The 25,055-nt window shown below is 51.9% G+C and overlaps 1 protein-coding gene across 1 annotated transcript; it reads right to left on the bottom strand.

Moving 5' to 3' along the window:
- Positions 1–220: 220 nt before the first annotated feature.
- Positions 221–24,670, bottom strand: GIPR (gastric inhibitory polypeptide receptor). The gene is made up of 13 exons (XM_073597869.1): positions 24,575–24,670; positions 17,104–17,200; positions 16,048–16,155; positions 13,766–13,890; positions 13,532–13,635; positions 11,176–11,329; positions 9,438–9,597; positions 6,388–6,448; positions 6,158–6,227; positions 3,697–3,785; positions 2,958–3,096; positions 2,628–2,669; positions 221–422 (listed from the first exon to the last, which is right to left on the bottom strand). Exons 1-13 carry the CDS (start codon positions 24,668–24,670, stop codon positions 255–257), a joined length of 1,413 nt encoding a protein of 470 aa, XP_073453970.1. The 3' UTR covers positions 221–254.
- Between the last annotated feature and the right edge of the window lie 385 nt (positions 24,671–25,055).

Below are 25,055 nucleotides of genomic sequence, written 5' to 3'. Positions count from 1 at the left end.
CCTCTGACACCCCCAACATGGAAGAGGCAGATCTAATACTTCTAGTACCATCACCATGGATGAGGCAGCCTTTGGTGATCTGTGGTTGTCACCAGAGCACACATTAAACTATTGGTATCAGGTCAGGACGAGGAGCTATGAATTTGTTTCAACACCAGAGAAGAATGAATTGTTTGCTTCTTCACAATATTTTAATGACCAGAAAAAGGAATCTGACAAACAATAAATAAATAAATAAGTGAAGAGGAGTCATCCTAACACTGCCTGCTGTGGGCGATGGGCTGGGCGGCCTCCGAACTATCAGACATCAGGTCCTCCCCAACGCGTGGTCTTCCAGGAGGGGGAGGCAGAGATCTGGATGTAGAGGATGAATGTTCCTGGGAAAAAGTGTCTTTCAACTTCCTGCGCAATTCTGCCTGAACCTGATGAAAAGATAGAGACCATGGATGACTGAAGACAGCGATCACCATGGGAGGAGATACTGAGGAGGACAGGGATCACCAGAGGGGGATAGACTGAGGAGGACAGAGATCAAAAGAGGAGACATTGAGGAGAACAGAGATCACCAGAGGAGAAGGAAATGAGGCGGACAGAGATCACAAGAGGAGGAGACACTGAGGAGGATAGAGATCATCAGAGGAGGAGACACTGAGGAGGACAGAGATCATCAGAGGAGGAGACACTGATAAGATACAGAGGACAGAGATCACCAGAGGAGCAGACACTGAGGACAGAGAGCACCAGAGGAGGAGACACTGAGGACAGAGATCACCAGAGGAGGAGACACTGAGGAGGACAGAAAACACCAGAGGAGGAGACACTGAGGATAGAGATCCCCAGAGGAGGAGATACTGGGGACAGAGATCTCCAGAAGAGAAGACACAGAGGACAGAAATCACAAGAGGAGGAGACACTGAGGAGGACAGAGATCACCAGAGGAGGAGAGACTGAGGAGGGCAGAGGTCACTAGAGGAGGAAAGATTGAGGAGGACAGAAATCACCAGAGAGGACACTGAGGAGGACAGAGATCACCAGAGGAGGAGACACTGAGGAGGACAGAGATCATCAGAGGAGGAGACACTGATAAGATACAGAGGACAGAGATCACCAGAGGAGCAGACACTGAGGACAGAGAGCACCAGAGGAGGAGACACTGAGGACAGAGATCACCAGAGGAGGAGACACTGAGGAGGACAGAAAACACCAGAGGAGGAGACACTGAGGATAGAGATCCCCAGAGGAGGAGATACTGGGGACAGAGATCTCCAGAAGAGAAGACACAGAGGACAGAAATCACAAGAGGAGGAGACACTGAGGAGGACAGAGATCACCAGAGGAGGAGAGACTGAGGAGGGCAGAGGTCACTAGAGGAGGAAAGATTGAGGAGGACAGAAATCACCAGAGAGGACACTGAGGAGGACAGAGATCACCAGAGGAGGAGACACTGAGGAGGACAAAGAAAACCAGAGGAGGAGACACTGAGAACAGAGATCACCAGAAGAGGAGACACCAAGGACAGAGGTCGCCAGAGGAGGAGAGACTGAGGAGGACAGAGATCACCAGAGGAGGAGACACCGAGGAAGACAGAGATCATCAGAGGAGACACTGTGAAGGACAGATCACCAGAGGAGGAAAGACTGAGGTGGACATAGGTCACAAGAGGAGGATAGACTGAGGAGGACAGAGATCACCAGAGGAGGAGACACTAAGGAAGACAGAGATCACCAGAGGAGGAGACACTGAGGAGGACAGAGATCACCAGAGGAGGAGACACTAAGGAAGACAGAGATCACCAGAGGAGGAGACACTGAGGAAGACAGAGATCACCAGAGGAGGAGACACTGAGGAGGACAGGGATCATCAGAGGAGGAGACACTGAGGACAGAGGTCACCAGAGGAGGAGACACTGAGGACAGAGGTCACCAGAGAGAGGAGGAAAGACTGAGGAGGACAGAGGTCACTAGAGGAGGAAAGATTGAGGAGGACAGAGGTCACCAGAGGAGGAAAGACTGAGGAAGACAGAGATCACCAGAGGAGGAGACACTGAGGAGGATAAAGATCACCAGAGGAGGAGACACTGAGAACAGAGATCACCAGAGGAGGAGACACCAAGGACAGAGGTCACCAGAGGAGGAGACACTGAGAAGGACAGAGATCACAAAAGGAGGAGACACTGAGGAGAACATAGATCACCAGAGGAGGAAACACTGAGAACAGAGATCACCAGAGGAGGAGACAATGAGGAGGACAGAGATCACCAGAGGAGGAGACACTAAGGAGGACAGAGATCACCAGAGGAGGAAAGACTGAGGACAGAGGTCACCAGAGGAGACACTGAGGAGGACAGAGATCACCAGAGGAGACACTGAGGAAGACAGAGATCATCAGAGGAGGAGACACAGAGGAGGACAGAGATCACCAGAGGAGGAGACACTAAGGACAGAGGTCACCAGAGAGAGGAGGAAAGACTGAGGAGGACAGAGGTCACCAGAGGAGGAAAGATTGAGGAGGACAAAGATCTGATGAGAATAAAAGACTGAGACAGGAAAGAAGAGGCTCAAGAGGAGGAGATGATGATGGAAGAGGAGAAGTTGGAGAGGAAGCAACACTCTATGGAAAGCACTCACCTCTTTGTTGCATATACAGTACAGCAGAGCGACCAGCAACCCCTGAGGAGTCCAGGAGAGATGAACATTGAGAGATCAGAGATTAGTACAGCTAACAGGCAGATTACTGACTGTACATTTATCAACATATTTTATTGATCACTGACATTCATCAATATGTATATATCATTGATCAGTGGTCAGGGTGACACAGCCTCCCACGCTGACTCCACCCAGACATGGATACACCTACACTATGGAGTAAAGGGAAGGACTGCGCCACACTAAGAACCGACCAATGGAAATTCTGACTAGCCCCCAGCTGGCCAATCACACGCTCTGATCTCTTACATGAAAAGAGCTGAGCAGTAACTCCAGCCCCAGCTTGCTGTAGCGGACGCGGCCCCGCGCACTCTCCTCCGGGATCAGGTTGAAGACGGCCTCGTGAATCCCCAGAAGAGGGATCAATGTCAGAGTCGATTTGGCCAACCTGGTGATTGGAGGGAAAGGAGAAGCAGTTATTCTATCCGAGAAATATGACCAATGACATGCCTCCATTATATCATGTGACCTCCACCAGCATATTCCTGGAATGCTGCAGTCTGAGGGGCACCACCGGGGGCGCTATACATGACAGCAGACCACATGGGGAGGGATTCCGAGGGGCACCACCAGGGGCGCCATACATGACCGCACACCACAGGAGGAGGTATTCCGAGGAGCACCACCGGGGGGCACTATACATGACCGCACACCACAGGGGGAGGGATTCCGAGGGGCGCTATACATGACCGCACACCACAGGGGGAGGTATTCCAAGGGGCACCACCGGGGGGGGCGCTATACATGACCGCACACCACAGGGGGAGGTATTCCGAGGGGCACCACCGGGGGGGCGCTATACATGACCGTACACCACAGGGGGAGGTATTCCGAGGAGCACCACCGGGGGGCACTATACATGACCGCACACCACAGGGGGAGGTATTCTGGTGTCAGAACTCCTGGGGGGGAGGGGGGACACATATAATATAACGGACTGATAATCTGCAGAGTGAGAGTCTACAGAACTGTGGTGTGATTGGCCCACCTGTATTTACGGTCACTCCTCCTCATCTGATTGGCTCGTAGTTTTAGCACCAGAATGTGCAGAATCCGCAGGAAGATGATGAAGTTCACCTGATGACATCATAAAATAATGAGAGCGAATCAGCGAGGAGAGAAATATGTCACATGACCCAATCACACACCGAGCCTGCAATATAAGGATGGAGGAAGGAAAACTGTTATATGATGAATGGATGGAGATAGAGGAATGAAGACTGTTATATGATGAATGGATGGAGATGGAGGATAGAAGACTGTTATATGATGAATGGATGGAGATGGAGGAATGAAGACTGTTATATGATGAATGGATGGAGGAATGAAGACTGTTATATGATGAATGGATGGAGATGGAGGAAGGAAGACTGTTATATGATGAATGGATGGAGATGGAGGATGGAAGACTGTTATATGATGAATGGATGGAGATGGAGGAATGAAGACTGTTATATGATGAATGGATGGAGGAATGAAGACTGTTATATGATGAATGGATGGAGATGGAGGAAGGAAGACTGTTATATGATGAATGGATGGAGATGGAGGAATGAAGACTGTTATATGATGAATGGATGGAGATGGAGGATAGAAGACTGTTATATGATGAATGGATGGAGATGGAGGAATGAAGACTGTTATATGATGAATGGATGGAGATGGAGGATAGAAGACTGTTATATGATGAATGGATGGAGATGGAGGAGTGAAGACTGTTATATGATGAATGGATGGAGATGGAGGAATGAAGACTGTTATATGATGAATGGATGGAGATGGAGGAAGGAAGACTGTTATATGATGAATGGATGGAGATGGAGGAATGAAGACTGTTATATGATGAATGGATGGAGATGGAGGATAGAAGACTGTTATATGATGAATGGATGGAGATGGAGGAAGGAAAACTGTTATATATGATGAATGGATGGAGGAATGAAGACTGTTATATGATGAATGGATGGAGATGGAGGAATGAAGACTGTTATATGATGAATGGATGGAGATGGAGGAGTGAAGACTGTTATATGATGAATGGATGGAGATGGAGGGGATAAGACTGTTATATGATGAATGGATGGAGATGGAGGAAGGAAGACTGTTATATGATGAATGGATGGAGATGGAGGAAGGAAGACTGTTATATGATGAATGGATGGAGATGGAGGAATGAAGAGTGTTATATGATGAATGGATGGAGATGGAGGAAGAAAGACTGTTATATGATGAATGGATGGAGATAGAGGAAGGAAGACTGTTATATGATGAATGGATGGAGATGGAGGAAGGAAGACTGTTATATGATGAATGGATGGAGATGGAGGATAGAAGACTGTTATATGATGAATGGATGGAGATGGAGGAATGAAGACTGTTATATGATGAATGGATGGAGATAGAGGAAGGAAGACTGTTATATGATGAATGGATGGAGATGGAGGATAGAAGACTGTTATATGATGAATGGATGGAGATGGAGGAATGAAGACTGTTATATGATGAATGGATGGAGATAGAGGAATGAAGACTGTTATATGATGAATGGATGGAGATGGAGGAATGAAGACTGTTATATGATGAATGGATGGAGATGGAGGAAGGAAGACTGTTATATGATGAATGGATGGAGATGGAGGATAGAAGACTGTTATATGATGAATGGATGGAGATGGAGGAATGAAGACTGTTATATGATGAATGGATGGAGATGGAGGAATGAAGACTGTTATATGATGAATGGATGGAGATGGAGGAATGAAGACTGTTATATGATGAATGGATGGAGATGGAGGAATGAAGACTGTTATATGATGAATGGATGGAGATGGAGGATAGAAGACTGTTATATGATGAATGGATGGAGATGGAGGAATGAAGACTGTTATATGATGAATGGATGGAGATGGAGGATAGAAGACTGTTATATGATGAATGGATGGAGATGGAGGAAGGAAGACTGTTATTTGATGAATGGATGGGGATGGAGGATGGAAGACTGTTATATGATGAACGGATGGAGATGGAGGAATGAAGACTGTTATATGATGAATGGATGGAGATGGAGGAGTGAAGACTGTTATATGATGAATGGATGGAGATGGAGGAATGAAGACTGTTATATGATGAATGGATGGAGATGGAGGGGATAAGACTGTTATATGATGAATGGATGGGGATGGAGGAATGAAGACTGTTATATGATGAATGGATGGGGATGGAGGAATGAAGACTGTTATATGATGAATGGATGGAGATGGAGGAATGAAGACTGTTATATGATGAATGGATGGAGATAGAGGAATGAAGACTGTTATATGATGAATGGATGGAGATGGAGGAAGATAGACCAGCCAATCACCATCCCCGTACAATTGATGTTCAGATCCCCCCCCACCCCCGCACTGATCTCCTAGACTAGACCGCAGAGCTGACAATCCTTCACTTACTAGCACAGCGAATAGGATTGGAGATCGGATGATCCACCAATAGGATCGGTTGTCGTTCCTCTCCCAGCACCTAGAAAACAGAAGTCGGGGCGTCACACAACCTCATAGGTGGTTCCTCCCCACCAATCAGAGACAAGCCAACGTCAGAGGACGGTGACAACCCCACGAAGACACGCCTCTTCTGCAGGAGATGTAGTCACACGCTGCACTCTGGCATATGTGGTACTCACTGTGTGTTCTCATACAGCTGCCGCACCACCACCCATGGGACCACAAACAGCACCGGGGCCCCTGGAAGACACAGGAAGAGAAGGGTGACACCATGGACTTACCCCAACATAACTCCATGTACAGAGGTGACACCATGGACTTACCCCAACCCAACTCCATGTACAGAGGTGACACCATGGACTTACCCCAACGCCATGTACAGAGGTGACACCATGGACTTACCCCAACCCAACTCCATGTACAGAGGTGACACCATGGACTTACCCCAACCCAACTCCATGTATAGAGGTGACACCATGGACTTACCCCAACCCAACTCCATGTATAGAGGTGACACCATGGACTTACCCCAACCCAACTCCATGTATAGAGGTGACACCATGGACTTACCCCAACCCAACTCCATGTACAGAGGTGACACCATGGACTTACCCCAACCCAACTCCATGTACAGAGGTGACACCATGGACTTACCCCAACCCAACTCCATGTACAGAGGTGACACCATGGACTTACCCCAACCCAACTCCATGTACAGAGGTGACAGCATGGACTTACCCCAACCCAACTCCATGTACAGAGGTGACACCATGCACTTACCCCAACGCCATGTACAGAGGTGACACCATGGACTTACCCCAACCCAACTCCATGTACAGAGGTGACACCATGGACTTACCCCAACGCCATGTACAGAGGTGACACCATGGACTTACCCCAACCCAACTCCATGTACAGAGGTGACAGCATGGACTTACCCCAACCCAACTCCATGTATAGAGGTGACACCATGGACTTACCCCAACCCAACGCCATGTATAGAGGTGACACCATGGACTCACCCCAACCCAACGCCATGTATAGAGGTGACACCATGGACTCACCCCAACCCAACGCCATGTACAGAGGTGACACCATGGACTTACCCCAACCCAACGCCATGTACAGAGGTGACACCATGGACTTACCCCAACCCAACTCCATGTATAGAGGTGACATCATGGACTTACCCCAACCCAACGCCATGTATAGAGGTGACACCATGGACTTACCCCAACCCAACGCCATGTACAGAGGTGACAGCATGGACTTACCCCAACCCAACTCCATGTACAGAGGTGACACCATGGACTTACCCCAACTCAACGCCATGTACAGAGGTGACACCATGGACTTACCCCAACATAACTCCATGTACAGAGGTGACACCATGGACTTACCCCAACCCAACTCCATGTACAGAGGTGACACCATGGACTTACCCCAACCCAACTCCATGTACAGAGGTGACACCATGGACTTACCCCAACCCAACTCCATGTACAGAGGTGACAGCATGGACTTACCCCAACCCAACTCCATGTACAGAGGTGACACCATGCACTTACCCCAACGCCATGTACAGAGGTGACACCATGGACTTACCCCAACCCAACTCCATGTACAGAGGTGACACCATGGACTTACCCCAACGCCATGTACAGAGGTGACACCATGGACTTACCCCAACCCAACTCCATGTACAGAGGTGACAGCATGGACTTACCCCAACCCAACTCCATGTATAGAGGTGACACCATGGACTTACCCCAACCCAACGCCATGTATAGAGGTGACACCATGGACTCACCCCAACCCAACGCCATGTATAGAGGTGACACCATGGACTCACCCCAACCCAACGCCATGTACAGAGGTGACACCATGGACTTACCCCAACCCAACGCCATGTACAGAGGTGACACCATGGACTTACCCCAACCCAACTCCATGTATAGAGGTGACATCATGGACTTACCCCAACCCAACGCCATGTATAGAGGTGACACCATGGACTTACCCCAACCCAACGCCATGTACAGAGGTGACAGCATGGACTTACCCCAACCCAACTCCATGTACAGAGGTGACACCATGGACTTACCCCAACTCAACGCCATGTACAGAGGTGACACCATGGACTTACCCCAACATAACTCCATGTACAGAGGTGACACCATGGACTTACCCCAACCCAACTCCATGTACAGAGGTGACACCATGGACTTACCCCAACGCCATGTACAGAGGTGACACCATGGACTTACCCCAACCCAACTCCATGTACAGAGGTGACAGCATGGACTTACCCCAACCCAACTCCATGTATAGAGGTGACACCATGGACTTACCCCAACCCAACGCCATGTACAGAGGTGACACCATGGACTTACCCAAACCCAACGCCATGTACAGAGGTGACACCATGGACTTACCCCAACCCAACTCCATGTACAGAGGTGACACCATGGACTTACCCCAACTCAACGCCATGTACAGAGGTGACACCATGGACTTACCCCAACATAACTCCATGTACAGAGGTGACACCATGGACTTACCCCAACCCAACACCATGTACAGAGGTGACACCATGGACTTACCCCAACCCCAACGCCATGTACAGAGGTGACACCATGGACTTACCCCAACCCAACTCCATGTACAGAGGTGACAGCATGGACTTACCCCAACCCAACTCCATGTATAGAGGTGACACCATGGACTTACCCCAACCCAACGCCATGTACAGAGGTGACACCATGGACTTACCCAAACCCAACTCCATGTACAGAGGTGACACCATGGACTTACCCCAACCCAACGCCATGTACAGAGGTGACACCATGGAATTACCCCAACCCAACACCATGTACAGGGGTGACACTATGGACTTACCCCAACCCAATGCCATGTACAGAGGTGACACCATGGACTTACCCCAACGCCATGTACAGAGGTGACACCATGGACTTACCCCAACCCAGCACCATGTACAGAGGTGACACCGTGGACTTACCCCAACCCAACGTCATGTACAGAGGTGACACCATGGACTTTCTCCAACCCAATGCCATGTACAGAGGTGACACCATAGAGTTACCCCAACCCAATGCCATGTACAGAGGTGACACCATAGACTTACCCGAACCCAACGCCATGTACAGAGGTGACACCATGGACTTACTCCAACCCAACGCCATGTACAGAGATGACACCATGGACTTACCCCAGCCCAGTGCCATGTACCGCAGCAGCACCCCCTCTTCAGAGAAAGACAAGACAACCAGCAGGTTGTGCAGGTACACGCCCTCCACCAGCAGCCAGTAGTAATTGGCGGCCACACAATACTGGGTGATGGTCTGAGCAACACGACAGCCAACCAGAGTCTGCAAAGACAGGAGACACCATGAGGAGCCAATGAGATCGACCCATACAGAACAATGGGTAGGGTTCATCAACCCAAGTACAGGTAAGGGGTGGAGCCTGACAGGACTGCTCCCTTTCATACAGGTAAGGAGAGGTTCCTGACAGAACTTCTCCCCATACAGGTGGGAGGGAGTAGCCTGACAGGACCCCTCCCCTTCAAACAGGTAAGGGGAGGAGCCTGACAGGACTGCTCCCCTCCATACAGGTAAGGGGAGGAGCCTGACAGAACTTCTCTTCATACAGGTGGGGGGAGGAACCTGACAGAACCTCTGTCCTCCATACAGGTAAGGGGAGGAGCCTGACACAACTTCTCTCCATATAGGTGGGGGGAGGAGCCTGACAGGACCCCTACCCTTCATACAGGTAAGGGTTGGAGCCTGACAGGACTGCTCCCCTCCATACAGGTAAGGGGAGGAGCCTGACAGAAATTATCTCCATATAGGTGGGGGGAGGAGCCTGACAGGACCCCTCCCCTTCAAAGAGGTAAGGGGTGGAGCCTGACAGGACTGCTCCCCTCCATACAGGTAAGAGGAGGAGCCTGACAGAACTTCTCTTCATATAGGTGGGGGGAGGAGCCTGACAGAACCTCTGTCCTCTCTACAGGTAAGGGGAGGAGCCTGACAGAAATTCTCTCCATATAGGTGGGGGCAGGAGCTTGATGGGACCCCTCCCCTTCATACAGGTAAGGGGTGGAGCCTGGCAAGGACCCCTCCCCTTGATACAGGTAAGGAGAGGAGCCTAACAGGACCCCTTCCCTTGATACAGGCAAGGGGAGGAGCCTAACAGAACCTCTGCCCTACATACAGGTGAGGAGAGGTGCCTGACAGAACTTCTCTCCATACAGGTGGGAGGGAGGAGCCTGACTGGGAGGGGTCCTGTCAGGACTCCTCCCCTCCAAACAGGTAAGGGGAGGAGCCTAACAGAACTTCTCTTCATACAGGTGGGGGGAGGAACCTGACAGAACCTCTGTCCTCCTTACAGGTAAGGGGAGGAGCCTGACAGAACCTCTCTCAATATAGGTGGGGGGAGCCTGACAGGACTTCTCCCCTCCATACAGGTAAGGGGAGGAGCCTGACAGAACTTCTCTTCATACAGGTGGGGGGAGGAACCTGACAGAACCTCTGTCCTCCATACAGGTAAGGGGAGGAGCCTGACAGAACTTCTCTCCATATAGGTGGAGGGAGGAGCCTGACAGGACCCCTCCCCTTCAAAGAGGTAAGGGATGGAGCCTGACAGGACTGCTCCCCTCCATACAGGTAAGAGGAGGAGCCTGACAGAACTGCTCTTCATATAGGTGGGGGGAGGAGCCTGACAGAACCTCTGTCCTCCATACAGGTAAGGGGAGGAGCCTGACAGAAATTCTCTCCATATAGGTGGGGGCAGGAGCCTGATAGGACCCCTCCCCTTCATACAGGTAAGGGGTGGAGCCTGACAGGACCTCTGTCCTACATACAGGTAAGGGGAGGAGCCTGACATAATTTCTTCTCATTCAGGTCAGGGGAGGAGCCACACCCTGTAGAGATATTAGATGGTCTCACCCTCTCCCTCAGCAGGGCAGTCATGTCCTCCTGGCCCTGGATCATGCTGTGTTGGTGTATGAGCAGAGCGTCCCGGGACAGCAGAGACACGGCTCGCAGGATGAAAGACACAAACAGGTTACAGTGGATGAGGTTCCGCGTACAGCGCAGGCGCCTGCAACACAAAACGCATAATTACATCAACTGCCATCTGTCCACCAATCAGCTGCATACTACTCTGACTTCCCCAACCCACAGGGAGGAATCGGGGAAAAGTCTTCTCCACAGTGTTCAATATTTTTATTCTCTGTATAAATCAGGTCCCAAAAAAGTGCAGTGACAGAGAGAGGCCTGGAGATCCATGAACATAGCCCCTCCCACAAGGACTCTGTGCTGAGGATCAGCGTACAATACACAAAGGCTGCAGGATCAGTGAGCATAGTCCCTCCCCTGAGGACACTGTGCTGAGGATCAGTGTACAATACACAAAGGCTGCAGGATCAGTGAGCATAGTCCCTCCCCTGAGGACACTGTGCTGAGGATCAGTGTACAATACACAAAGGCTGCGGGATCAGTGAGCATAGTCCCTCCCCTGAGGACTCTGTGCTGAGGATCAGTGTACAATACACAAAGGCTGCGGGATCAGTGACCATAGTCCCTCCCCTGAGGACACTGTGCTGAGGATCAGTGTACAATACACAAAGGCTGCGGGATCAGTGAGCATAGTCCCTCCCCTGAGGACACTGTGCTGAGGATCAGTGTACAATACACAAAGGCTGCAGGATCAGTGAGCATAGTCCCTCCCCTGAGGACACTGTGCTGAAGATATTCAGTGAACAAAAAGGCTGCAGGATCAGGGAGCATAGTCTGTCCCCTGAGGACTCTGCGCTGATGATCCGTGTGCAACACACAAAGGCTGTGGGATCAGTGAACGTAGTCCCTTACCCAAGGACTCTGTGCTGATGATCAGTGTACAACACACAAAAGCAGCAGGATTAGCGATCATAGTCCCTCCCCTGAGGACTCTGTCATAATGATCAGTTTGCAACACACATAGGCTTTGGGATCAGGGAGCATAGTCCCTCCCCTGACGACTCTGTACTGATGATCAGTGTACAACATACAATGGCTGCAGGGTCAGAGATCATATTCCCCCCTAAAGTCTCTGTGCTGACGATCAATGTACAACATACAAAGGCTGAGGGATCAGGGAGCATATTCCCTCCCCCAAGGACTCTGTGCTGATGATCAGTGTACAACACACAAAGGCTGCAGGATCAGGGAGCATAGTCCACCCCTGAGGACTCTGTGCTGAAGATATTCGGTGTACAAAAAGGCTGCAGGATCAGGGAGCATAGTCCCTCCCCTGAGGACTCTGTACTGATAATCAGTGTACAACATACAAAGGCTGAGGGATCAGGGAGCATAGTCCCTCCCCTGAGGACTCTGTGCTGATGATCAATGAACAACATACAAAGGTTGAGGGATCAGGGATCATAGTCCCTCCCCCAAAAACTCTGTGCTGATGACCAGTGGACAACACACAAAGGCTGCAGGATCAGGGAGCATAGTCCCTCCCCTGAGGACTCTGTGCTGATGATCAGTGTACAACATACAAAGGCTGAGGGATCAGGGAACATAGTCCCTTCCCCAAGGACTCTGTGCTGATGATCAGTGTACAACACACAAAGGCTGCAGGATCAGGGAGCATAGTCCCTCCCCTGAGGACTCTGTGCTGAAGATATTTGGTGTACAAAAAGACTGCAGGATCAGGAAGCATAGTCCCTCCCCTGAGGACTCTGTGCTGAAGATATTTGGTGTACAAGACTGCAGGATCAGGAAGCATAGTCCCTCCCCTGAGAACTCTGTACTGATGATCAGTGTACAACATACAAAGGCTAAGGGATCAGGGAGCATAGTCCCTCCCCTGAGGACTCTGTACTGATGATCAGTGTACAACAAAGCCTGCGGGATTAGTGAGCATAGTCCCTCCCCTGAGGACTTTGTCCTGATGATCAGTTTGCAACACACAAAGGCTTTGGGATCAAGGAGCATAGTCCCTCCCCTGAGGACTCTGTGCAGCTGATAATTATTGTACAACAGACAAAGGCTGCAGGATCAGAGAACATATTCTCCCCTGAAGACTCAACACAATCAATATAACACAATGTACAGCAAACCTTCCAATGAAAGCTATCCTTCTCAGGATACATTCTGCTGGGATATCATGCAGATGTGGTTACCTACTAATGTTTTGCTGAAACAGGACAAGTACTGGTTGGTGGAACTTTTTAAACATTAAGGAATTTGGTTTGATACCCAATTCAGCTCACAGGAACCTCAGACAGGTAATGAGAAATGGAGGTGGAAGACGTACCTGAGCTGTGTCAGTATACAGAGGGCCACAGTCAGTGCAGCCAGTGAAATGCCGTATCCCACACTGTACATCACCCGCAACTGAGACAGGATCCACGCTTCCCACTGCCGGCAAAGAACAAAGACCATCAATCCCACCACCAGACCATCAATCCCACCACTGGACCTTCTCCTTATCATCGCAAATACCAGCAGACTGGATGGAATGCTCTCTATGGAAGTGAGGGTCTCTTACTTGGGATTGCTCCTCCTCTGGGTTGACATTCTCGCACTGTGAGTGGTCTCTCCAGGGCATGTCGGTCTCATCCCTGACCCACTGACCCTCGGCATCGCACCGCCGGAACACAAAACCGTCCTTTACTGCAGATAGAGAAGGACATTGAGTATGGATGAGAAGAGTATGGATGAGCAGAGTATGGATGGACAGAGTATGGATGGACAGAGTATGGATGGGCAGAGTATGGATGGGCAGAGTATGGATGGGCAGAGTATGCATGGACAGAGTATGGATGGACAGAGTATGGATGGACAGAGTATGGATGGGCAGAGCAAGGATGGATAGAGTATGGATGGGCAGAGTATGGATGGACAGAGTATGGATGGACAGAGTATGGATGGACAGAGTATGGATGGGCAGAGTATGGATGGACAGAGTATGGATGGGTAGAGCAAGGATGGATAGAGTATGGATGGGCAGAGTATGGATGGGCAGAGTATGGATGGGCAGAGTATGGATGGGCAGAGTATGGATGGGCAGAGTATGGATGGGCAGAGTATGGATGGGCAGAGTATGGATGGACAGAGTAAGGGTAGACAGTGTATTGGTGGACAGAGTATGGGGGGACACAGAGTATGAATGGACAGGGTATGGGTGGGCTGGATATGGATGGACAGGGTATGGATGGGCTGGAAATGGATGGACAGAGTATGGGTGGACAGAGTATGGATAGGCAGAGCATGGATGGACAGAGTATGGATGGACAGAGTATGGAGGGCAAAAAATGGATGAGCAGAGTATGGATGGGCAGAGTATAGATGGGCTGGGTATGAATGGGCAGAGTGTGGATAGACAGTATGGATAGGCAGAGTATGGATGGACAAAGTATAGATGGGCTGGGTATGAATGGGCAGAGTATGGATAGACAGTATGGATAGGCAGAGTATGGATGGGCAGAGTATAGATGGGCTGGGTATGAATAGGCAGAGTATGGATAGACAGTATGGATAGGCAGAGTATGGATGGGCAGAGTATAGATGGGCTGGGTATGAATGGGCAGAGTATGGATAGACAGTATGGATAGGCAGAGTATGGATGGATAGGATATATGGATGGGCAGAGTATAGATGGGCAGAGTACAGATTGACAGGGTATGGAGGGCAGAAAATGGATGGACAGAGTATGACAGACCTAACCAGGACAGAGGCTTTTGGAGAGAACTAGGGACAAGCATCCTACCCACAGATTATGGCCCATGGTGAGAGCAGATCATTCTATAATGATGGACAACAATGTAATGGACACTGAGAGCAAGGCTTGGACAATAAAGCTTCCCTTCTGGAGTAGATGGAAAGGTGTAATATTAATCCCGCACAGGTTAATGGTCAGAGGAAATATGGCGGCCCTCCTGCAGACTGGGTTGGAGAGGTTCCTTCACTTGGGACAGAAATATTTATCAACCATAATCCTCAAGAGAGCTATGAATACACAGTATCTCACAAAAGTAAGTACACCCCTTAGTGACATTTGTGTAAATCTTTTCTTCTATCTTTTCATGTGACAACACTGAAGAAATGACACTTGTCTACAATGTAAAGTAGTGAGTGTACAGCTTGTATAACAGTGTAAATTTGCTGTCCCCTCAAAATAACTCAACACACAGCCATTAATGTCTAAACCGCTGGCAACAAAAGTCAGTACACCCCTAAGTGAAAATGTCCAAATTGGGCCCAAAGTGTCAATATTTTGTGTGGCCACCATTATTTTCCAGCACTGCCTTAACCCTCTTGGACATGGAGGTCACCAGAGCTTCACAGGTTGTCACTGGAGTCCTCTTCCCCTCCTCCATGATGACATCACAGAGCTGGTGGATGTTAGAGACCTTGCGCTCCTCCACCTTCCGTTTGAGGATGCCCCACAGATGATCAATAGGGTTTAGGTCTGGAGACATGCTTGGCCAGTCCATCACCTTTACCCTCAGCTTCTTTAGCAAGGCAGTGGGGGTCTTGGAGGTGTGTTTGGGGTGGTTATCATGTTGGAATAATGCCCTGCGGCCCAGTCTCTGAAGGGAGGGGATCATGCTCTGCTTCAATATGTCACAGTACATGTTGGCATTCATGGTTCCCTCAATGATCTGTAGCCCCCCAGTGCCGGCAGCACTCATGCAGCCCCAGACCATGACACTCCCACCACCATGCTTGACTGTAGGCAAGTATGGATGGGCAGAGTATGGATGGGCAGAGTATGGATGGACACAGAGTATGGATAACCTGTGCTGGTCTGGTCAGATGACCTCTCACCTTGGGCATACCAGGGCAGGTAGTATGGGCAGGGCTCTGAGTGGGTGGTGTTGGCCGCAGCGTCTCCCCAGCACACGTACATGTCGAAGGTGCGGTTGCAGTACACTCCTATTATCAAACAAGAAGATCATCCATCAGCCAGGAAGACCCATAGACATGACTGAGGTCTCCTGATGTCACCGCCCCACCAGTATGGCCATCATACCCCTTGTAGCGTCACCTCCCACCAGTTTGGCCGTCATACCCCTTGTAGAGTCACCGCCACCAGTGTCACCAGCATACCCCATGTCGAGTCATCTCCCACCAGTGTGGCCGTTATACCCCATGTAGTCACCCCCACCAGTATCACCGTCATACCCCATGTAGAGTCACCTCTCATCAGTTTGGCAGTCATACCCCATGTAGAGTCACCTCCCACCAGTATGGCCGTCATACCCCATGTAGAGTCACAACCCAACAGTATGGCAGTCATACCCCATGTAGAGTCACAACCCACCAGTATGGCCGCTATACTCTATGTAGAGTCACAATCCACCAGTATGGCCATCATAACCCATGTAGAGTCACCTCCCACCAGTATAGCCGTCATACCCCATGTAGAGTCACCTCCCACTAGTATGGCCGTCATACCCCATGTAGAGTCACAACCCAACAGTATGGCAGTCATACCCCATGTAGAGTCACAACCCACCAGTATGGCCGCTATACTCTATGTAGAGTCACAATCCACCAGTATGGCCATCATAAGCCATGTAGAGTCACCTCCCACCAGTATGGCCGTCATTCCTCATGTAGAGTCACCTCCCACCAGTATGGCCGTCATACCCCATGTAGAGTCACAACCCACCAGTATGGCCGTCATACCCCACGTAGAGTCACCTCCCACCAGTATGGCCGTGATTCCCCATGTAGAGTCACCATGAAGGCAGCTGATCAGAATTCAATGGTAACAAGACAATCAATCAAGGCTTGTGTTTAAAAGGGGCTTCCGCCCCCAGCTTTCTGTCCATGGGGAATGGCTTCCATTTATAGATGTAACAATGACCGACGTCTCACCACTCATTGGAGGATCGGACTGTATCCGGAGCTCACACTCCTCCTGATATCCCTTCCAGGCCTGGACCATCTCGTGTACCGTGTCCGGGTGAACGACCTGCAATGAATACAGGACTCATAACACTCTGTTCACCAGGTCTGACCCCGCCCCCTGCCACGCCCCGGGGTGTGCGGATGACCTCCCATGATACTCTTCCAGCTCTGGGATAAGGGTGAACCTCATAGAAATGAAAGATGTAAATGAATCGTTATGATCCCCCAAATACCCCAACATAGGGGCACAAATGTCACCCCAAAATGAGTCTACATGGAGGAGACAGGCAGCCCCCCTACTTCCATGGCGTCTCTGTGCCGCCCCCCCCCCCCCCAATATATTCTCCAATGTTCCATCGTTCACCAAATTCTTCTACTCAGCCAAGAATATCCACCAACGAGCCATAATAATACTGACAGCCAACCAGGGACAATGTCACCCCATACCTGAGGAGGGGGAGGGGCAGAGCCAGGGACAATGTCACCCCATACCTGAGGAGGGGGGGAGGGGTAGAGCCAGGGACAATGTCACCCCATACCCGAGGAGGGGGAGGGGCAGAGCCAGGGACAATGTCACCCCATACCTGAGGAGGGGGGGAGGGGCAGAGCCAGGGACAATGTCACCCCATACCTGAGGAGGAGGGGGAGGGGCAGAGCCAGGGACAATGTCACCCCATACCCGAGGAGGGGGGGCAGAGCCAGGGACAATGTCACCCCATACCTGAGGAGGAGGGGGAGGGGCAGAGCCAGGGACAATGTCACCCCATACCTGAGGAGGGGGAGGGGCAGAGCCAGGGACAATGTCACCCCATACCTGAGGAGGGGGAGGGGCAGAGCCAGGGACAATGTCACCCCATACCTGAGGAGGGGGAGGGGCAGAGCAAGGGACAATGTCACCCCATACCTGAGGAGGGGGGGGAGGGGTAGAGCAAGGGACAATGTCACCCCATACCTGAGGAGGGGGGGGAGGGGTAGAGCCAGGGACAATGTCACCCCATACCTGAGGAGGGGGAGGGGCAGAGCCAGGGACAATGTCACCCCATACCTGAGGAGGGGGGGAGGGGTAGAGCCAGGGACAATGTCACCCCATACCTGAGGAGGGGGGAGGGGTAGAGCCAGGGACAATGTCACCCCATACCTGAGGAGGGGGAGGGGCAGAGCCAGGGACAATGTCACCCCATACCTGAGGAGGGGGAGGGGCAGAGCAAGGGACAATGTCACCCCATACCTGAGGAGGGGGAGGGGCAGAGCAAGGGACAATGTCACCCCATACCTGAGGAGGGGGGGAGGGGTAGAGCAAGGGACAATGTCACCCCATACCTGAGGAGGGGGAGGGGCAGAGCCAGGGACAATGTCACCCCATACCTGAGGAGGGGGAGGGGCAGAGCAAGGGACAATGTCACCCCATACCTGAGGAGGGGGAGGGGCAGAGCAAGGGACAATGTCACCCCATACCTGAGGAGGGGGGGGAGGGGTAGAGCAAGGGACAATGTCACCCCATACCTGAGGAGGGGGGGAGGGGTAGAGCCAGGGACAATGTCACCCCATACCTGAGGAGGGGGGGGAGGGGCAGAGCCAGGGACAATGTCACCCCATACCTGAGGAGGGGGAGGGGCAGAACCAGGGACAATGTCACCCCATACCTGAGGAGGGGGAGGGGCAGAGCAAGGGACAATGTCACCCCATACCTGAGGAGGGGGGGGAGGGGTAGAGCCAGGGACAATGTCACCCCATACCTGAGGAGGGGGGGAGGGGTAGAGCCAGGGACAATGTCACCCCATACCTGAGGAGGGGGGGAGGGGTAGAGCCAGGGACAATGTCACCCCATACCTGAGGAGGGGGGGGAGGGGTAGAGCCAGGGACAATGTCACCCCATACCTGAGGAGGGGGGGAGGGGTAGAGCCAGGGACAATGTCACCCCATACCTGAGGAGGGGGAGGGGTAGAGCCAGGGACAATGTCACCCCATACCTGAGGAGGGGGGAGGGGCAGAGCCAGGGACAATGTCACCCCATACCTGAGGAGGGGGGAGGGGTAGAGCCAGGGACAATGTCACCCCATACCCGAGGAGGGGGGAGGGGCAGAGCCAGGGACAATGTCACCCTATACCTGAGGAGGGGGGAGGGGTAGAGCCAGGGACAATGTCACCCCATACCTGAGGAGGGGGGAGGGGCAGAGCAAGGGACAATGTCACCCCATACCTGAGGAGGGGGGAGGGGTAGAGCCAGGGACAATGTCACCCCATACCCGAGGAGGGGGGAGGGGCAGAGCCAGGGACAATGTCACCCTATACCTGAGGAGGGGGGAGGGGTAGAGCCAGGGACAATGTCAACCCATACCTGAGGAAGGGGGAGGGGTAGAGCCAGGGACAATGTCACCCCATACCTGAGGAGGGGGGAGGGGTAGAGCCAGGGACAATGTCACCCCATACCTGAGGAGGGGGGAGGGGTAGAGCCAGGGACAATGTCACCCCATACCTGAGGAGGGGGGGAGGGGTAGAGCCAGGGACAATGTCACCCCATACCTGAGGAGGGGGGGAGGGGTAGAGCCAGGGACAATGTCACCCCATACCTGAGGAGGGGGGAGGGGTAGAGCCAGGGACAATGTCACCCCATACCTGAGGAGGGGGGGAGGGGTAGAGCCAGGGACAATGTCACCCCATACCTGAGGAGGGGGGAGGGGAAGAGCCAGGGACAATGTCACCCCATACCTGAGGAGGGGGGAGGGGTAGAGCCAGGGACAATGTCACCCCATACCCGAGGAGGGGGGAGGGGTAGAGCCAGGGACAATGTCACCCCATACCCGAGGAGGGGGGAGGGGCAGAGCCAGGGACAATGTCACCCCATACCCGAGGAGGGGGGGAGGGGCAGAGCCAGGGACAATGTCACCCCATACCCGAGGAGGAGGGAGGGGTAGAGCCAGGGACAATGTCACCCCATACCTGAGGAGGGGGAGGGGCAGAGCCAGGGACAATGTCACCCCATACCTGAGGAGGGGGGGAGGGGTAGAGCCAGGGACAATGTCACCCCATACCTGAGGAGGGGGGAGGGGTAGAGCCAGGGACAATGTCACCCCATACCTGAGGAGGGGGAGGGGCAGAGCCAGGGACAATGTCACCCCATACCTGAGGAGGGGGAGGGGCAGAGCCAGGGACAATGTCACCCCATACCTGAGGAGGGGGGAGGGGCAGAGCCAGGGACAATGTCACCCCATACCTGAGGAGGGGGAGGGGCAGAGCCAGGGACAATGTCACCCCATACCTGAGGAGGGGGGGAGGGGTAGAGCCAGGGACAATGTCACCCCATACCTGAGGAGGGGGAGGGGCAGAGCCAGGGACAATGTCACCCCATACCTGAGGAGGGGGGGAGGGGTAGAGCCAGGGACAATGTCACCCCATACCTGAGGAGGGGGGGAGGGGTAGAGCCAGGGACAATGTCACCCCATACCCGAGGAGGGGGGAGGGGCAGAGCCAGGGACAATGTCACCCCATACCTGAGGAGGGGGAGGGGCAGAGCCAGGGACAATGTCACCCCATACCTGAGGAGGGGGAGGGGCAGAGCCAGGGACTGTCACGGGCATGGCCAGAGCGGAGGCTGTTGGAGAGGACTGTGCGCAAGCCTGTTGCCCACTGATTATGGGCCCTAGCATTTGAGGTGAATGAGAAATCCAGTCTGAACTGTATTAATCGGACTCAGTCATGTATATATTGTATGGGGACTCCTTACTGTATATTTGTGTCCCTGAAGAGGGAGGGGGGATTCCTCCAGCAGCCCCCTGCTGATAAGACTGATTCATTCTGCTGGGACACATCCTGTGAGGAGATGCTAATGTCATCATCTCCACTCACCTGTCTGATGTCAGCTATAATGGGTTTAATGTAAATAAGTTTAGTCTAGGTTCTAAAGGTATTCAACTCATTGTTGTTTGTTCTAATTAACCCTGTGTTGATGTTTATGGTAATGTGTGTTAATTGAATGAGCTGATCACATTAGCCACCAGCCCTGGCTAATAGACGAATGGTCTAGGCTGAGGAGGGGGGAGATTGTTGTTTGTATTGTTAATTGTATTAATGTGTGAAGCCCGGTGCCCACAAGACTGTCATCTGGTCTGGGTACATTTTGTAGTAAATTAGGTCATGTTAATTAGGTTAGTTTTGAGTCATCCCTGATATAAAAAGGTCTGTGAGATCTCAAAATAAAGGCAGTTCTGATGTACTCCAAGACTGGTGTTGTCTAGTTCTTGGGGTTCCTATAGCCAGATCCATTGGACTCGTGTTCCAGAACTTAGGAAGCGGTATATGACGGAAGCACTCAAGCGGAGTGTGGGACGTTCCGTGACATTGGTGGCAAGCAGCGGGAAAGCTTCCTGAAGTCTGAAGTCTGGGACATCCAAACCTCCAACTGGATCCAAGATCAGCATAGCAGACTTCAGTCACCCCAGCGGAGATATGGACCTGGCATCAGAATTCCCGGGGCTGCTGCGGATCATCCTTTCAACGTACACCAGGACTGTGTCTGAGGATGAATACCTGGAGCTCAGGCAGCTGATTCGGGTGGAGCTCTGGATTGCAGCCCTCCATCTCGCTGGTATAAAACAGGGCAAGTGCTTTCCAACCCAAGAGCAACGGGCCAGTGACCAACGGGCATTGCGGATGGCATTCCTGGGAGAGCAGCCCCAGGAGCAATGGGTGACTGAGTTGGACAGGTTGGTCCAGCAGGAGATAGAGCTGGACAATCGATATCGGGCTCTGCAATGGCACGCAGAGGAGGGATATTATGGGGAGACAACAGAATGCTCTCCGGAGGGATATGACTTTGGCGGCCCTGGATTGCTGTGGGAGAACCTTACAGATCTTTTTATGTTTGGCGATGAAGGGGAACCTGACCTTGAGGACCTGAGAGACTATAGAGAGTCTATGCTCGGTCTTGCAGGGGTCTCAGAGCTCAAACCTGATCTGGACCATTTGCTAAGGAAGGAGCAGCATCTGGAAAGGGCATACAGGAAACTGCTAGAACAAGTTCAGCAGCATGCCAGAGAATCGGCAGTGGAAAATCCGGAGATTGCCGTCCCCAAACCTGAAGTGCTGACAACAGGGCAGAGCTCTGCTAACCTCTGTCCAGAAATGATAACATCTTCTGGGTTCCATGGACAGGAGATGGTGAACCCCTATTCCCCGACATCAGTTGCAGAGACATGGGATTTGATAGACTTTTCTGCTGAGGAAGAACAACCTGATGAGCCTCCAGCAGAAGAGCTGCTATCAGGGCCAAAGTTCACTGTGTTCTGCCCAGCACCAACAGTGGCTTCGGCCTTCCTGAGAGAAGAGGTAGTCGGCCTTTCTCCCACAACACTGACAGGGACATGTGATTTTCTGCCAGCAGCATCTATGGAGTTAAAACAAACTTCTCCAGCTGAAGATCTGGTAACTGAACAGAGGGTCCAAGACCTCTGTCCCACACTTTTACCAGTTCCAGAGACTGGGGATTTAATAGACGTTTCTGTAGAGGAGGAACCACCTGGCAAACCCCCAGCAGAAGTGCTGGCAACCGGACAGAGGGTCCAAGACCTCTGCCCCACACCTGCAGCAATTGTGGAGGCTCAGGGTGAGAAGATGGCAATCACTTCCCAGCAGCAGATACAGGGGGAGAAGGGAGAGGAGGTGTGTGTTGTCCCTCCCCAACAGTTGGCCAGGGTGGAGGAAGTGGGCTTTCCTCCCCAGCAAAGATCCGTGTACCTGGGAGACAGTACCATCGACATGTCGTCCCAGCAGCCAGATGAGGGAATGGAAAAGGAAGCAGCCGGCTCACCTCCCCAATGGCAACTACACAGTTTGGGAGTGGAGGAAGCCAGCTGCCTGCCCCAACAGTTAGCCGGAGCAGAGGATGCGGAGTCCCCAGCAGAAGTGCTGGCAACAGGGCAGAGTGCTACCAACCTCTGCCCAGCACCGGCAACAACTACAGAGTTCCAGGGAGGCGGGGCAGTCGGCCTCCCTCTCCAACAGTTAGCCGGAACAGATGGTGTGGGGTTTCCAGCAGAAGGGCTGGCAACAGGGCCGAGGACTGCTGGACTCTGCCCTCAACTAACAGAGGATGGATTTCCTGTGAAGGTGGATGGAACTTCAGTCTCCACCTGTATACCCCAGGGATGCTGGGCAGTGGCAGTGGCTGTATCTGCCAGATCCCCAACAGCATGACAGAGTGAGCCCAGTCACCCTGTCTTCTCTCCAGCGGCAGATATGTTCTCTGAGAGAGGCAGAGGATGGCTGGGTGAGTAATGCACTGTTTGGGATGATTTGTTTGGGGTACTGTGTGGGTACAGGCAGTAGAGGACTGGAGCTGTTTACTAACTTCGGAGTCAACCCGTCTGGGGTCTCCTCCTGTGTTAGTCTCCTGCCGAAAGGGGAGAAATGTCACGGGCATGGCCAGAGCGGAGGCTGTTGGAGAGGACTGTGCGCAAGCCTGTTGCCCACTGATTATGGGCCCTAGCATTTGAGGTGAATGAGAAATCCAGTCTGAACTGTATTAATCGGACTCAGTCATGTATATATTGTATGGGGACTCCTTACTGTATATTTGTGTCCCTGAAGAGGGAGGGGGGATTCCTCCAGCAGCCCCCTGCTGATAAGACTGATTCATTCTGCTGGGACACATCCTGTGAGGAGATGCTAATGTCATCATCTCCACTCACCTGTCTGATGTCAGCTATAATGGGTTTAATGTAAATAAGTTTAGTCTAGGTTCTAAAGGTATTCAACTCATTGTTGTTTGTTCTAATTAACCCTGTGTTGATGTTTATGGTAATGTGTGTTAATTGAATGAGCTGATCACATTAGCCACCAGCCCTGGCTAATAGACGAATGGTCTAGGCTGAGGAGGGGGGAGATTGTTGTTTGTATTGTTAATTGTATTAATGTGTGAAGCCCGGTGCCCACAAGACTGTCATCTGGTCTGGGTACATTTTGTAGTAAATTAGGTCATGTTAATTAGGTTAGTTTTGAGTCATCCCTGATATAAAAAGGTCTGTGAGATCTCAAAATAAAGGCAGTTCTGATGTACTCCAAGACTGGTGTTGTCTAGTTCTTGGGGTTCCTATAGCCAGATCCATTGGACTCGTGTTCCAGAACTTAGGAAGCGGTATATGACGGAAGCACTCAAGCGGAGTGTGGGACGTTCCGTGACAGGGACAATGTCACCCCATACCTGAGGAGGGGGGGAGGGTTAGAGCCAGGGACAATGTCACCCCATACCTGAGGAGGGGGGGGGAGGGGTAGAGCCAGGGACAATGTCACCCCATACCTGAGGAGGGGGGGAGGGGTAGAGCCAGGGACAATGTCACCCCATACCTGAGGAGGGGGGGAGGGTTAGAGCCAGGGACAATGTCACCCCATACCTGAGGAGGTCACACTGACCAGTAATAAGAGCAGAAGAACCATTTCTTACCTCCAGGAGGAACAGAAAAAATACGACCATCTGAGCCAACATCCCGATCCCTCTGTCCTGAATCAGAGCAAATATATAGATTAATGAGACCTCCATCTATATACCGTCCCTTGTCCTCCATCTATATACCGTCCCTTGTCCTCCATCTATATACCATCCCTTGTCCTCCATCTATAACATCTATATACCGTCCCTTGTCCTCCATCTATATACCATCCCTTGTCCTCCATCTATATACCGTCCCTTGTCCTCCATCTATATATCATCCCTTGTCCTCCATCTATATACCGTCCCGTGTCCTCCATCTGTATACCATCCCGTGTCCTCCATCTATATACCGTCCCGTGTCCTCTATCTATATACCGTCCTGTGTCCTCCATCTATATACCGTCCCGTGTCCTCCATCTATATACCGTCCCGTGTCCTCCATCTATATACCGTCCCGTGTCCTCCATCTATATACTGTCCCGTGTCCTCCATC

Source organism: Aquarana catesbeiana, linkage group LG09 (assembly GCF_042186555.1).
Source record: "Aquarana catesbeiana isolate 2022-GZ linkage group LG09, ASM4218655v1, whole genome shotgun sequence".
NCBI lineage: Eukaryota > Metazoa > Chordata > Amphibia > Anura > Ranidae > Aquarana > Aquarana catesbeiana.
The sequence above is the reverse complement of the archived record's forward strand: the minus strand, read 5'-3'. Positions and strand labels throughout refer to the sequence as shown.

Coding starts and splice junctions, on each gene's coding strand:
- GIPR (XM_073597869.1), bottom strand. CDS start 24,670: ATGGAGGTCTCATTAATCTATATATTTGCTCTGATTCAGGACAGAGGG. Junction 6,228..6,387: donor CAGCTGTATGAGAACACACA/GTGAGTACCACA, acceptor TCTGTTTTCTAG/GTGCTGGGAGAGGAACGACA. Junction 423..2,627: donor ACTGTATATGCAACAAAGAG/GTGAGTGCTTTC, acceptor TCTTTTCATCAG/GTTCAGGCAGAATTGCGCAG.